This window comes from Colobus angolensis, unplaced genomic scaffold (assembly GCF_000951035.1).
Source record: "Colobus angolensis palliatus isolate OR3802 unplaced genomic scaffold, Cang.pa_1.0 Scaffold210, whole genome shotgun sequence".
Taxonomy (NCBI): domain Eukaryota; kingdom Metazoa; phylum Chordata; class Mammalia; order Primates; family Cercopithecidae; genus Colobus; species Colobus angolensis.
The window spans coordinates 3,631,376-3,647,069 of record NW_012115267.1 but is presented as its reverse complement, the minus strand read 5'-3'; the positions used below and the strand labels follow the sequence as shown (position 1 = coordinate 3,647,069).

General features: G+C 55.5%; 1 protein-coding gene across 2 annotated transcripts in view; it reads left to right on the top strand.

Moving 5' to 3' along the window:
- Positions 1-15,694, top strand: part of FAM167A (family with sequence similarity 167, member A) — a 49,953-nt gene that overhangs the window by 8,155 nt on the left and 26,104 nt on the right. Inside the window, exons 2-4 of one of the 2 annotated variants that reach the window (XM_011942822.1) lie at positions 11,899-12,115; positions 12,942-13,092; positions 13,704-14,478. In XM_011942822.1, the coding sequence (XP_011798212.1) occupies positions 14,098-14,478 (381 nt within the window). In that variant the 5' untranslated portion in view covers positions 11,899-12,115; positions 12,942-13,092; positions 13,704-14,097. Of the gene's footprint in view, positions 1-11,898; positions 12,116-12,941; positions 13,093-13,142; positions 13,366-13,703; positions 14,479-15,694 lie in introns of those variants that run through there. The other variant, XM_011942823.1, reaches the window with a different exon arrangement.

Below are 15,694 nucleotides of genomic sequence, written 5' to 3'. Positions count from 1 at the left end.
AAAAAGAAAAGAAAGAAGGAAAAGAAAAGGAAGGAAGGAAGGAAGGAAGGAAGGAAATGAAATGAGTCCTTGTTCCAGTTGAATTCCAAAGAGTCGTGTGACTTGTCCAGGGTCACAGGTTGTTAATGACAGAACTTCCCTTAGCCTGAGGTCCCCTCACTGCCCAGCCCTGCCTGAGGACTAAGACCCCAGCCTCAGAAAGAGGCCCTCTCGCCACAGCAGCCGTACTCACAGCACCCGCATGCTGGGCACCGCAGACCGAGGCGCTCGGTCTGTTCTTCCTCTTCTGCCCAGAACAGCTTCACAGAAAAACAAAGCATTGCCTTGGGAATATCTCAGCGTTGTTATTTGCCCCTGCGGTTTCTAGGAACACTGGACTTTTTAAGTACGATAAAGCTCACATGCCTGTTACTTCTGTACAAATGGAGCCTTCTGGGAAGAGGTCACAATGGTGGAGCTGGGGAGACTTGAGCTGGAATGGTGGTTCCCTCCCTGACCTCCTTGTGAACTGTGGTTTCCTTGCCTGCAGTAGAGATAATACGAGATACTAGATAACACCAGTCGTGCCTCAGGGTCATTTCAGGGGTTAAACTAGACATCGCACAGTGCCTGGCACAATAGGAAAAAGGTCTTTTCTTTTCCTCCTCCTTCTAACAATTTTCATGTATTTCTGTATAAATGAGAAATAGAGAAATGGATGATAGAGAGAAGACTAGTCATTAGTGCGTTTATTTTATTATCAGAAAGTATGTGTAGAAGTTGAACTGGTTACACCCAGCAGGTGGCCATGAGCAGCAGGGGGACGAAGTAGGGGCGAGTCCGCCCTCCTGAAGCCCAGTCTAATGTGGGCAGTGCCGTTCTGGCCTCTCTTGACAGCAGAAGATCTTCTGGTGTGTTTCACTCTTTAGCTCTTTAGGTTCTGCTGGGCCTAAGGGCTCAGAGGATGTCAGGATGCTCTCTCTTTCTCTGTCTCTCTGTTTTTCCCTTAGTTCTCATTACCTCGGGCTTATTCCCTTTTTACTGCAAACGGGCTTTCTCCAGACTCTGGAAACTTCAAGCTTATATCCTCCCAGCTGAGCTGCTCCTGATGAAAAGACCCTCTTTCTCCAAGTGTCTGTGTCATGGAAATATTCTGATTGGCCTTTTGTGGCCCAGTGCACATCCCCAGGCCCAGTCACTATTGCCAGAGTAAGGGCTAAAATGAATGTCTTTTTCTGGGTGTCGTGAGTGTTCCTGGGTCTGGGGTGAAGGGCAGGTGCTGTGACTCACGGTCGCTTCAGAACCACCTGAAATTAGACAGCAGTGATGCCCACAGAAGGGATGCTGGAAAATAGATCCGTTCACCTGACAGGCACATCAGAAATGTGACTCAGTAAAACCATCCAGCAGGTGCACTGCTGCACCTGAGAGTGGGCAGGAAAGTGCTCAGATCGAAGTCTGAAGGGAGGAAGCCGTCAGCTCCATTTAGAAAAGCACAGAAGACTGTCGAGTGAGGTGCTGTTTGACCCAGGTTTGAAGACTGAGTCAAATTCAAACATAAGGCTATCGGGGAAGGATGAGACATAAAGTTGAGACCGGCCTCCTAAACTACCCCATCTCAGCTCAGGAAAGATGACTCAGCCACCAGAAGCGTTTCCGACTTTGAAAGTCTTACCCATGAAGCTGTGAGAGATCTTCTGCTGGGGAGATGTCATCTGGAGCTGTGAACGACTCTGGCTGGACTTTGTTCACTGACTTCACCCCATCAGCGTCATCAGCACACGCTGAACATCTGCTGTTTGCAGGGCCCTGTGCTCAGCACACAAAAGGTGCAGCAGTGTCCTGCCCCTCAAGGAGTTCATGTCTGGTCAGGAAGACAGGACCACAGACTCCCACAGTTCAAGGTCATGTGGGCCAGTGTGCAGTCAGCATGAGGAAAGCAAGTGCCTGGAGAATTCAGAGAAAGGTGGCCTGGAAGGTGGGGAATCTGAGAGGGCTTCAGGGAGGAGGCGAGCCCTCAGATGAGCTTTCAGGCAGTGCAGTCCCTAGCTCACCCGTGAGGGCCAAAGACAAGGACAAAGGGCCAGATGGACTGCCCAGAAAGTCCTCTTCATTCATTCATGTACTCACTGTCTTACTCAGCAAGTTTCCTGAGCACCCTCTGTGTGCCGGACACTGCTCTGAGTGCTGGGATCACAGCCAGGAACAGAATTCGGAAGCTCCTGCCTGCTAGGAGCTGGCATTCTCAAGGGTGGGACACACAGACACCAACCGACATCATGGAGTGAGTGATGAACTCCAGGAAGCACCAGGGAGGCGAGTGCTGGGCTCCATCCTGTGGCCCAGGCTGGGGTTTGCGTGGAGGTGACGTTCAAGCAGAACCAGGCATGAAGCAGCCAGCCTATGACATTGTGGCACAGCATCAACCTCCTTCAGAAGAGACCGTGGAGTTCTCACAAGGGTGTGCAGCAGGGAGGGGAAACCCAGGCAGCAAACAGGAGGCTTCCAGGAAGGGGGAAGGCTAGTGCTGCCTGGCTGGACAACATGTGCTGGGGAGAATGCTCGCCCGGCAGTGTAGCCCACAGGGTGCTTGGAGAAAACCCCAGGAGCACTGTCCTGTGGAGCCCTGATCCCGCCCACTTCCCTAACCCAGCCCCGCCTACTTCCCTAACCCAGCCCCACTCACTTCCCCAACCCAGCCCCGCCCACTTCCCCAACCCAGCCCCGCCCACTTCCCTAACCCATACCCCCCACTTCCCTAACCCAGGGCCCCACTCACTTCCCTAACTCAGCCCCGCCCACTTCCCTAACTCAGCCCCGCCCACGTCCCTAACCCAGCCCCACTTGCTCCCCTAATCCAGCCCCGCTCATGTCCCTAACTCAGCCCCAACCACACTCAGAACACACACCTCACACTCATATAGTCACACACTTAGCAGGGCAACTACCCACACTCTCACACTCATACACCCAGCAAGGCAACCGCCCCCCCACACTCACATTCACTCATACACCCAGCAGAGCAACCACCCCACACACACTCACACTCACACACCCAGCAGGGCAGCCACCCCACACACACAGCAGGGCAACCACCCTGCACTCACACACACACACCCAGCAGGGCAACTACCCACACACACACTCATACACCCAGCAAGGCAACCGCCCCCCACACTCACACTCACACACCAGGCAGGGAAGCCACCCCACACACACAGCAGGGCAACCACCCCCCACTCACACACACACACCCAGCGGAGCAACCACCCTGCACACTCACTCACACACCCAGCAGAGCAACCACACTCACACACTCACACAGCAAGGCAACCACCCCACACTCACACACACCCAGCAGAGCAACCATCCCACACACTCACACACACCCAGCAGAGCAACCACCCTCCACACTCACATTCACGCAAGGCAACATCCCACACTCACACTCAGAGCAAGGCAACCACCCCCCACACTCACACACACCCAGCAAGACAACCACCCACCACACTCACACTCACACACCCAGCAGAGCAACCACCCCACACACACACCCAGCAGAGTAACCACCCCACACACACTCACACTCACACACACACACCCAGCAGAGCAACCACTCTCCACACTCACACTCATGCAAGGCAACCATCCCACACTCACACCCAGCAGAGCAACCACCCCCCAACACTCACACACACACACACCCAGCAGAGTAACCACCCCATACACACATTCACACAAGGTAACCACCCCACACACTCATACACAGCAAGGCAACCACCCCCCACACTCTCACTCACAGCAATGCAACCCCACCACATTCTCTCTCACACACACGTGTACACACACACACACACACACCCCAGCAACCCATCCCTGCCACGCGCAGCACTGGGGCCAGGGTCAGGTCTCGGCAGGATGTCATCTCCGTGTCAGGGCTTCCGACACTGGCTCTTACCAAGGGTTGGAATGTAGATGAGGCTGGAAAAGCAAGAGATGAGTGCCAGGGCCAGACAGCAGGGTCCCTCCTGCTCGGTTGCCATGGCAACCCCGGAGGAGGAGGGGACCACTAGGGCAGCCTGGCTACCGGCAGCAGCGCTGTGGGGCCCAGGGCTGTGTCCCAGTCCTCTTGGCTGCTGCCTGGTCAGTGCTGAGCCCAGCCAGAGGCCAGCCCAGTCCTGCCTGGACCTCTGGGTGAGAGAAGTGTTTCTGGTTAAACCCAGGCAGAAAAGCCTGCACACCCCAGGCCCGCCTCCCTAGGCCGACTGTGGACCCATGTCGCAGACCTCCTGACCTCTCACCCAGAAAAAAGGGATTCGCCTCTTCAGAAAACAAAAGGAAAAGATGCAGGCATGAGCTTTGCCCGGCACCACCCTGAATTTTCCGAAACCACTTAGAGCCTCTGCACTCCTTTGGCTGTGGGGCTGGCCTCACTGTTCTCTAGCCTCTGAAGCCGCCCCAGGTCTCAGCTCATGGCCCCTGCCCTTGTCTCCGGTTGAAATCAGGGCTGTGTCCTCTGCTGATGGGCCTGGCCTGGCTGAAACTGCAACATCAGGGCAAGGTAGAGTGGAGATGCCTCTTCCGGCCACCCCTTCACCCGACAGGTGTTGACGGAGGAGTCAGAAGATGCTGTCCTTGAGTGAAGCTACGACTCTCTCTGATGCGGAGTTTTAGGCTTGGTGGCATGCACAGCAGGCTTAGCAGAGGAAACAGAGCGCTTTGCACACACACATGGGCCTCCGCCCGCCAGCCGAGCCCACCCTGGCTTTGGCAGCAGAGCCATGGGCAACCCAGACAGTGTCAGGGGCAAGAAAGCGAGACCAGCACTAAGGACATCCTATCCCCCAAGACCTGCCCTACTGAGGCTCCTGCAGGGCCCTAAGTCACAGTGTAGCTAATTCTTCCTTCCAGAAATTTCTGGGAGAACCCAGTTATACCTGCAGATGGAAAGCTTTCCACATGGGTGATAGCCAGTCCCGTCCAGATAGTAGGTTCTAGAAGATGGCACAGCAACCCCAAGGAGTATGGGCAGTAGGCTCTGGGCTGTCACTGAGGGGCCCTGGGCCCTAGGCTGGCCACGTAGGCTGCCACCTCGGTTTGCTGCATGATGGAATAAGAAGACCCAGCCTTCCCTGCAGTGTAGATGTGCTCCAGTGTAGACATGCTCCATAAACTCAGTGAAGGTGGTTCTGGTGAGGAGTGGCAAGTGTCACAGGTCAGCACAGAACCAAGACAGAGCTGGCTATCTCCGGGGGTAACTTGATTCCCAGAGGACACTCTTGCTTTGTTCTATCTGAGCAGACCATGGAGAGGATCACAGAGCCTCTGACCCGGTCTTGGTCCCCAGCTCAGCCTTCCTGGCTCCTGCTGCAGCCCTCCCTCCACCTCCACAGGGAGCTGTGCACCTCCTGGTTTCAGTCCTTGCCCTGCCAGGTAGTCTGAGTGCTGTTGGGCCTGTGCCTTATCATCTCTATGCCTCTGTTTCTTCATCTGTGTAATGAGACGATCAGTGTAGACTTCACAAGATTCTCATGCAAATAAGTGAGGTGCTATCTCTTTATAGTGCCTGGCATATATTGAGTGCTTGATACATATTAGCTGTTTGACATGTTACTAAAATGTCATTTAGAGTCAGGCATGGTGGCACATGCCTGTAGTCTCAGCTACTCGGGAGACTAAGGCAGGAGATCACCTGACCCCGGGAGTCGGAGGCTGCAGTAAGCTGTGATTGTGCCACTTGCACTCCAGCCTGGGCAACAGTGAGACCTCATTTCAATAACAAAGTTATTTAGTAGGAAAGTTATTAAGAAGGGGCAGGATTTGAGTTGCATTTTAGAAGGATAACCAGCAGCAGGACAGAGGAGAGGAAGCCTGGAGGAGGAAGCTCTGTGGAGACGGGGACAGCGCCCACGTCCCCAGGCTCAGGCCGAGGGGTCAGGAGTGCAGGGGTATGGGGGGCAGCTGTGATGAAGGGGACGGAGGGTGAAGATCGCCCCCGCTTTCCTGCCTCAGATCTGTGTTCTGGGAACCCGCTGGCCTCTGTGGCCTCCGCTTTCTCCTATGTGGAGTCAGAAGGACATGAGACCTGAATGTGTGTGCTGACGCTTGGTGAACTTTAAGGTGACCTACCATTGCTCTGCCCGTGCTGGCGCTGGGGAACGTGTCTGCAAATTCCCCCAGCATTCACAGGTGCTAAATAAAGCACCCTTTTTCCTGGGCCAGGATCTCAGGCCATCATGTCTGTTTATGGGAGTTTGGGCACTGGTTTCATGAGAAAAGTTACCCATTTCCTCACCTGTAAAGTGGGGATTTTAATAGGGTTAGTGCACCTCTTTCAGGCTGCAGGAACAGACCCGAGGCAACCTCGAGGGGACGATGAGAAGGGAAGGAGCCGCAGGTAGAGGAAGCAGCAGCCTGCAGGAGACAGATGCAGCCCGGGCTCATTCCTCCGTACTCTGTCTGCCTCTGCTCACCCCTTTCTCCCTCTGGGGACTGTCACAGTCCTGAAACAGCCCAGAGGCGCCACTCCCAAAACAGCACAGCTTGCCAGGCTGGTCGGCCCATCAGTTGTTTGCCCTGCTGTCCGGCTGTAGCCCAGCTGGGCTGGTCCCACGACCCAGCATGTATCCATTTTGCACAGGGAACCATGGGTGGCATTTCTGCCAGAGGAGCAGAGCAAGGATAAATTCACTCATATGGGAAATTCTCATTCTGTCCTCATCAAGCATAGCCTGTCATGGATTGTGAGTTAGGAGACAAGTCAACTCTGAATGTGGACAGACTCAGTAAGATTCCGTTAGGAGGACAGCGACCATCCACCCTGTGGTTCTCAATGGGAGGTGGCACCGCCCCCCACCACCAAGGCACAGGTGGAATGGTTGGGGAGGGAGCCTTTGGGTTGTCATGACATTTTATGACACTGGTTTGCTCTCAGTTATATATTTTCCTTCCCAAATGAGTTGTGCTTCCTGTCTCATTTCAGTTAGGGCTCTTGGTTGGGAGCAAGAGAAAATGATACTATTGTAAGGCTGCCAGGCGCCCACAGAATTGGCAGGAGGTAAAGACCAGAAAACAGGCAGAACCAGGGCAGATCCCGAAGGCAGAGGCAGGAGGTCCCGGACCAGTCCTTCAGCAGAGACAGTGTGGCTAAGAGGATGCCACCGCCCCTGCACTTCACATCTGCCTCCAGGGCTGGTTCACAGATGCGCCCTAACCATCTCTTCCTCTGAGACTCACACACACCCAATTCAGAGTCGGGGCCTGAGCAGCTGACTGGCCAAGCTCGGGTCACATGCTCACACCTGGTCACCAGGGCATGAGCCAGGAAGAGGAGGACATGGTCCTCTGGCTGCAGAGAAGGCTGCACAGCCTGCCTGCTGCTCTGCACAAAATGGGGAGCTCCCTCTACACAAGAAAGGAGAGGGGGTTGGATATGGCAAACAGACAGTTCAACAAAAGACAAATAACAGCAAGCATCCACTGTGCTCTTTCGTATTCCTTCTCCAGTGTGTGCTGTGTCAGTCAGTTACGAATGTCAGAAACCCCACTCAAAGTAGCTGAAGCATAAAAGGCGGAAGGTAGACGCTGTGTAATCCAGGCAGGGCGGGAGGCTTTCCACAGGGCCCAGCTGCCGGCCTCCAGCTCCTTGCCGCTGGGCTCTGACAGCCAGGTTGCCACAGTGCCTGCTTGGCTTGGCTTGGCTTGGCTCGCCAGGTAGACCCTTTCCCCATATGTGGTGAGCACGGTGGCCCCAGCGGCCCCGGTCAGCTCAGAGCAAGGCTGGCCTCTGGGTGGTTCTGGCACCAAAACTTCATGCAGTGTCTCCCCACACCCCAGGAGAAAGGGAACCCCAGGGATGGGCTCCCATGGGAAAGGGAGTGCACTTTCCAGAAGAGGGAGGAAGCTGCTGGATGGAAATGACCTCGTCCTGCACTGGACCCCAAGGAGGCCCTCATGCTAGGTCTGTCGCACCAGACTGTCCCCTCCAACTCCAGCACAGAGTTCTGGGATTTGGCATGAGCTGCGGCTGTTCCTGTCTTTGTCCCACTGCAGGCCCAGCGCCTGCACACCTATGTCTGAACACTTGTGGTCAGGGCAGACAGGGTGGGTGGCGTCTGTGGGGACAGGAGGGGAGGTACCATCCGAGGAAGCCTGGGTCTCTTTTTCCACCTCTCTGAGCCCATCCAAGCTGGCTCAGATTTGAGTAAGGACAGGTCGCTGTGAGTGGGAGGAAATCTGTTTTATTGGCTCATTCATTCCACGGCATTTAAAGAGAGCAGCATTGTCCTAAGTACTGGAGGGTCCAGCATGAAAGGCTTGGTTCTGGCCCTGAAGTTGAGAGTCTGGTAGAGGCAACCATCGACAAAGACCCTGGGTGTAAGTGCTGCGGCTTAAGAGGGGCGGTAAGCCCAGTGGTTAGGGGCCAGATCAGAGCCAGACTGCAGAGGTTCAAATCCCAGCTTCACCACTTACAAGCTCTGTGGCCTCAGGCAAGGTACCGAACCTGTGTGCCTCAGTCTCTTCATCTGTAAAATGGGGATGATGATACCCCAGATTCATAGGGCTGTTGTGAGGATCAAATGTGTTAATATATGTAAAGCTTTTAGCACCCCCCCCCGTGTTGTGTTGTGTAAGCGTTAGCTAATGTTGTGATGATGTAATTGTTGCTCCAATGTGCCCCGGTTGTCCTGGGTACACACAGCTCAGCCTGGGCAAATCAAGCAAAACTTCCTGCAGGAGAAAATCCCTGAGAACTAAAGCATAGAAGGGAGGGAAGGACTTTCTAGGCTGGAGGAAAGCTTGTGCCGAGTGAGGGGTGTGAGAGAGTATGGTGTTTGGCGGGACAGGAGTGCTGAGTTGGGGGTTGGAAAGATTGTGTGTTATGAAGAAGAAAGGATTCTAGTGGAGAATGCTAGGCTGGAAGGAACAGCAGGAGCACGTGAGGAGAGAGGAGGTGCGGAGGGGATGGGTCAGCAGTGCCTGCATCTTCCCCTGCCCCTGGGAGCCCATCAAGGAAGTGGATTTGACAGTTTTCCAGGTGAACAGATTAGGTCATAATGAGACAAAGTGTTGGCTGAGCTGCCCCCACCTGGCTCCTCCAGCAGCCAGAGGAATTAGCTCATGATTGGCGAAGGCTCCTTCAAGGAGCCGCTGTGGGCCAGGGAGCCAGGGAGCGTGTTGGAACAGCAGTCCCTGTGTGTGGCATGGGTCCTTGGCACTGGCACAGAGCTGCAGAAAGGCTGACACGCCTCCCAAGGGCTTGTCCCCACTGCTGCTGGGTGGCCTGCCTGGAGGGGCGTGCCTGGGCCTGGTGGGATTACAGGGTCTGATTTCGTTTTTCTCAACACCCTGGGTCCCAGGTCTGGCGGCATCCTTTGGCTTCCTTCTCTGGCTCCTCCACCCCCAGGAACGACCCAGGTTACGTGTAAAGAAAGCCCGTTCCTCCCGGGGACTGGGCCCCAGGAGTCCTTGGTTTGTCAAGCAGGGAGACCTCCACTGCTTTTCCAGCCCAGGAAGCTGCCCAGTGCTGGCATCTGTTCCCCGGCACCCAGCCAGCACCTCTCTGCCAGCTCAGGCCGGGTCCAGCTCAGTGCCCAGTGAGCAGTGACAAGCTTTTCTGCTGTCACGTCCCTGGGCCTGTGTGGGTGACATTCCAGCTCAACTCCTGCGCCTAGGGGGAGGGAAGAAACCCCTTTCGGCTTCTTCAGGCACCAGGACACCCGGGGGAACAGTGGTCCCCAGACACTGATGACCAGGAAAACACATGCTGACTCAGCAACTCCTCATGGCCTGGCTGTGCTGGGGGCAGTCCCGTTCCTGCCATCTGCAGGTGACCATGTGCTCTAAAATGGTGACTCCCTAACTCAGGCCTCTCCATGTTGCCCACACGCTGTTCAGGTGGGTACAGCTCTCTACAGTTGAAAGAGAGCGTTCACATACAAGGTTTCATAGATCCTCAGCCATTCCACAGATTGGGAAACTGAGACCACGAGGAGAGGACTGAGCCTGGATGCTCGGCTTGTCAGCAGTGCTGGGACCAGAAACCAGGCTTTTGCGGCCTGGCCTTGGTCTGCCATGCAAAGAGCACATGGTGGAGTCTCCCCCACACCCCGAGCTGTGGTCGGGGCATTTACAATGTGAGCAGAGAGGGAAGGGAGTGGGCATGGAATGGTTTTAGTAAGCGGAGCTGTTCTCTCCCTTCTGTGGCAGGACAGACTCCACTAAGTTTTGAGACCTGAAAATCTGGGGGAGGTGGGATCAACTGACTTCGTGTCGTTGGGTGTCCAGGGAAGGATGTGAGGGTGCAGGGACTGGCTCCGGCCACCCAGCAGGTCAGAGAGCGACAGGGCGGCTGCTCAGTGCAGTTGGAGGGGCATGGTCTGTGATGTGACGGTGACATAACTCTGGTTACGTCGTCCTGATTTTAAACAGCGTGACTAGGGCTACATGACTGTGTCTAGGGCTTCCTGTAGACCAGGCAGTGTGCTGAGAGCTCACATTTGTAACCTTGTTAAATCCCTTGAGTGACCTCCGAGGTGGATGTTAGTACCGCCAGGACTGGCCTCAAGGTCGTGGGCAGTGGTACAGGGCCCCTCGCGTGGGTTCATGCTCTGCTGTCACTGTCTTGAAATTCTTAGAACTTTTTAAACAAGGAGCCCCGCATCTTCATTTCGCACGGAGCCTTGCAAATTATGTAGTTATTCCGGTTGCTCTCATTTCTCAGAAGAGGACACGGAGGCCCAGAGTGGTCATGAAGCAATGTGCCAACGTCACAAAGCCAATGGCTGCCCTGGAGCTCTAACCCCAGAGCCCACACTCTCTGGAGTAGACAGAGGCTGAGACAGAGTCAAATGACTGTGCCCAGGTCCAGCTGCTGGCACCCGCCTGTGACCAGGGGGTGAGGCGCTTCAGCTGCCCTAGCCTCACCTAGCCATTTCTCCTTGGTGAAATTGGGTGATCTCACCTGCCTCTGGGGGCTACTTTGGGGCTCACATGGGCCGATGTGCACACTCTGTTTTCTGCACTTCACGAAGCTCAGCAGATCTGAGGACTAGCTGGTCACAGTTCACAGGGGCTGCCACCCCTGCCACCAGATAGTCCTGACATGGTCTATGCAGGCCTTCACCTGAGGTCAGGATTTCCAGACCAGCCTGGCCAACATGGTGAAACCTCGTCCGTACTAAAAATACAAAAAATTAGCTGGGCATGGTGGCGGCTGCCTGTAACCCCAGCTGCTTGGGAGGCTGAGGCAGGAGAATCGCTTGAACCCAAGAGGCGGAGGTTGCTGTGAGCCAAGATCATGCCATTGCACTCCAGCCTGGGTGACAGGAGTGAAAACTCCGTCTCAAAAACAAAACAAAACAAAACAAAAACCAAAAAAACCGAAACCAATGATTGACGTAAATTCCCTGCAGCACAGTTACACACTTGTAGCAGTTTCCTACCCAAGAGAAGCCCCTCACCCAGCAGCAGCGGCGGCGGCGGGACGGCCTGGTGGGCGAGGGGTGGGCCACCATGGCTCCTCATCCGTGTGATCTGCTCACAGAACTCAGGCAGGGAAGGTGCCGCTCATCTGCCTGCAGTTGAATACTCTCCAGGAAGCTTTGATGGATCTAATCAGAGCCCCCCTGCCAGGGAGAAGGAAGCCCTGTAGTAGGTACAGCTGCCCCAGACACGCTCGAAACAGATCCTGGCACCTCAGCAAAGAGGCAGACGGCGCCTGGGAGGGGCCTCAGAAAGCAGCTGCTAAGTCTTTAGATTTGGACAGATTCTGACCGTGAAACTGCACGGAAGACTCCCATGAGTACACTTCTCGTTTGCAGACGTAGCGTGCTAAGTCTTCAGAGAGGGCCTGTGAATTTTAGTTCTGCCAATCTGCTAGAGCCTAGGAGGTTGGTATTTATCACCCCCATTTTACAGATGAAGAAAATGAGGCTTAGCAAGCCTGACAAGACCTAGAGCTAGGCCATCTGATCCCAAGTCTAGAGTCTGCATCTGGAGACAGCGGTTCTCCACCTGGCTGCACACTCAGATCACCGGGGGAGCGGAACACTGCTGTCTGAGTCCCGTCTCAGACCAACTGAACCAGAATCCAGCTCCTCAGGGGGATTCTCACTTGCTCCAAGCAGACCTGGAGGTGAGAGCGGGTTTCTCTGCTTACCAGTTGGGGTGGACTATTCCTTCTCATTCTCCATGGATGCCCCTCGCCAGGGCAGGCTCAGCATAGGGTGGCAGAGGTCGGGCAGCAGGACATCCTCCGGTCACATCCCCACTGCAGGCTGGGGCTAAGGAAAAGGTCTGGACTGGAAAGTTCTGCTCTTCCTTCTTGAGTATCTGCATGCCATGTCGGAGAGGAATCCCAGGACACCCCGAGGTGGTCCTGCTCACTGTTCAGCTTTTGCCACCCTCATCTTAATTCTTTTCCCTTCTACCCTCACCTCCCTTCTGCCCACTTCCCCTCACTCCAAACAAGTAATTATGGCTATGGCTACTCCATTCCTTTTTTTGTTTTTTTGGCCGAGATGTTTTTAGTCATTTACAAGTCAGTAACAATCCCTCTTTCTCCTTTTTCACCCCAAGGGTGGCCTACTCTCCAGGCTGCTGAGAATCGTACTTTTCTTCATTTAAGCTTTATCTTGAACATCATTCCATATCAATTTTCATTCTTTTTTACAGCCGCATGTCCCCCAGCACAGATTTTTTTTTTTTTTTTTTTAACACACCCTGAAAGTCCAGGGCTTACCACTTGGGTCCAAATCAAAGATCTCCTACTCTGATTCACCCATCTCTGCTGCCTGCCCCATGGACCTCGGGCCACAGAGTCTGGAGGCTGTGGTCTCTTCTTACTGGGAGTTAGGTTTCCACCCTATGTCTGATGTTAACGTAGGAGCCTTGGCTTATGCCTCCTCTCTGGAGATGAGGAGGCCAAATCAGATCCCATAGCCGAAGTCCTTACCAAACAGGTGCTGCCGTGCAGGCACTTAGGTGAGCACAAGAAGCCTCGTTCTAGAACAATGAGTCACAGCCTGCTCGTTTAGCCATCCAGCCCAGGTGCCACCGCCTTCTTCCCTCCACAGCCGCAGGTTTATTTGCTTCTGTCTCTGAAGAGGTGAGGTAAGGTGTTGTTCTTGGAGGAAGAAGCTAGGAGCGTGGAGTAAGACCTGGATGTAGAAGCTGCTGCTGGAGGACAGGGGCTGTGGTGGGTGGAGGTGGTGAGGGGGCAGTGGCGCCTCGGCGGAGCAGGCACACCTGAGCCTGCATGGGGTGTGGTTGCCCTGCTGGCTGGCACTGAGAACCCTCCGGCAGTTGCCACACAGAAGAGAGACCTGTGCCCTCAGATTCAGACAGCCTGAGCTTGTCCCCCCAATTTCTTGCTGGGAGATCTCTGTGAGTCATTTAACTTTGAGGAGATGTGGGTTCCTCATGTGTGAAATGGGAATAAAAACAAATCCCTGCAGACTTGCTGGGGACGTTAAATGAGATAGTAGAGGCAGAGTCGTTTTTATAAATGGTAAAAACACTGTACAATTTGTCAATTGGTCATTAACTTCTCTGCATTGAATTAAGGTATTGAAATGACCTCACTTCCGTTCCGGACTAGCCATGAGAAGCGCAGTCACTAGTTCACTCTGAGCCTCAGTTTCCCCTCCTGTGGAGTGGACATGCCCACTCTGAGTGGCAGGGCAGGGTTCGGGACTGATGCGGTTCTCTCATCCCTCCCACAGGGTCTCCAGCCGCCTGCCCTTCCCGAGAGGAGAGAGCTCTGGGCCTTCTTCCTGCCAGTCTGGTCTTCGAGTGCCTTCAGGACGGATAGACCTTGGCACAGGCTGTCCCGAGATTCCTGCCATGCCTGTCTGTTCCTGCCTTCGGTGGAGCATGGCACCCACAGGATTCCAGGACGGATCGTAGACCCGAGCCTCCCGGAGGGCGCCCTGTGCTGCTCACTGCACAGTGCCTCAGCTCCCTGCCACCCAGCCTCGGAGGCCGGCTCCCATCCCGAAATGCCCTCGGGCACCTGGATGAGGCCATCCCAGAGAGGGACCCAACTGTGCCACCCACCAACCCTCCCCCTGTGCCCCCCGCCCCCTCGCATGTCCTGCTGCCAGGGCAGACTGTAGAATGTCTGTGCCCCAGATCCACGTGGAAGAAGTGGGTGCAGAAGAGGGGGCAGGAGCAGCCGCAGCACCCGATGACCACCTCCGAAGCCTGAAGGCCCTCACCGAGAAACTGAGGCTGGAGACCCGCAGGCCCTCCTACCTGGAATGGCAGGCCAGGCTGGAGGAGCAGACCTGGCCCTTCCCGAGGCCGGCTGCGGAACCACAGGCGAGCTTGGAGGAGGGGGAGCATGGGGGGCAGGAGCCCTTGCTTCCGCTGGGAGAACCCGGGCAGCACCCCCCTCCTGCCAGGAGTGCCAGCCGGGGCACCACACCCCTGTCCACTGGCAAGCTGGAAGGCTTTCAGAGCATCGATGAAGCTATAGCCTGGCTCAGGAAGGAACTGGTGAGTGGCTGGCCCCGAGAATCCCCAGAAAGGAGACGATGCCACCGTCTGTCTGTCTCTGTGTCTGTCTTTCTCTGTCTGTCTACGTCTGTCTCCCCACCCCCACCATGTATTTCTTTGCCTCTCTCTACCCACCAAGTGCACATCTGTAAGGTTCCTATGAGGTGAGGGCAGGCCTCATTTGTATGTGGTTGGGGGGACCCAGGTGTCATCAGCCCCTAATTGCAGATGCTAATGGAGGAAGCAGGTGTTTTCTGGGAGAACTTGAACCCATGTTAAGGTGTCCCCCTCTCCCCCCAACACTGCTCCCAGTACTGGAGTCTCAAACACTTCTCCCCGGACTGTGAAGGGGGCTCCTGGGGTGTGACTGCCCCTCCCTCTGCACTGGAACCTCCCCACCCTGCTGTCCACCCCAGCTGCCTGCCCCTCCAGGGACCACCCGTTCTGCAGGTGGGCAGCCTCTCCCTGTGCTGGGCGCTGGCTGGGTGGCTCCGTGAGGCACAGTGGCTGGGGTGTGGCTCTGCAGGGCACTCCTGTAAGGAGCTGGCTGGGCGAGGAATGTGCTCCAGTGGTAAGGAGTGGTGGAGCCTCCCAGAGCCTGCGGGATGGGTCCTGCCTGGGGAGAAGCTCGGTGAGGAGGCTCAGAGGAGGAGTTGGCTCAGAAGTCAGGGCGGGGCCAGGTGTGAGCGAAAGGCACATTGTGTTTGACCTGGGACCGCAGCAGTCACTTTCTTGCCCATAGGCAAAGCAGATTCCCAACAGGAGCATCTTTTGTGCATGGTGACTCAGCCTGAGAACAGGGTGGGGGTGCAGAGCTGGGTGCCCTGTCCCCTCCCACCCCCCAGAGGAGAATCACCTATGTCTGGCAGGACAGCCTCTCAGCAGCACCAGACATGAAGCTAACCCTCCCCCAGCTCTCAACCCCTGCCTCATCCCGTCCCCTGAGGCCCAGGTGACACCTGCGAGTCAGGCCACTCTGGCCACAGGTGAGCCGGCCATCAGGGGCAGCTGCCTTCCAGAGGCAGCAGTGGCTCTGGGGTCAGCAGGGTAGGCTGAGGCCTGCTTGGTTTGTTTTGCAGAATCCTGAAAACTAAATCCCCATGAGGCCTGGAGTGCCTCGGGGCTGAGAAAATTCACTGGGGTTTGGAGTGGGGTGGGGCTCGGAGACACAGGGATCTGACTGATTAATTGGAAACCTGTTTGGATTTTTTTTTTT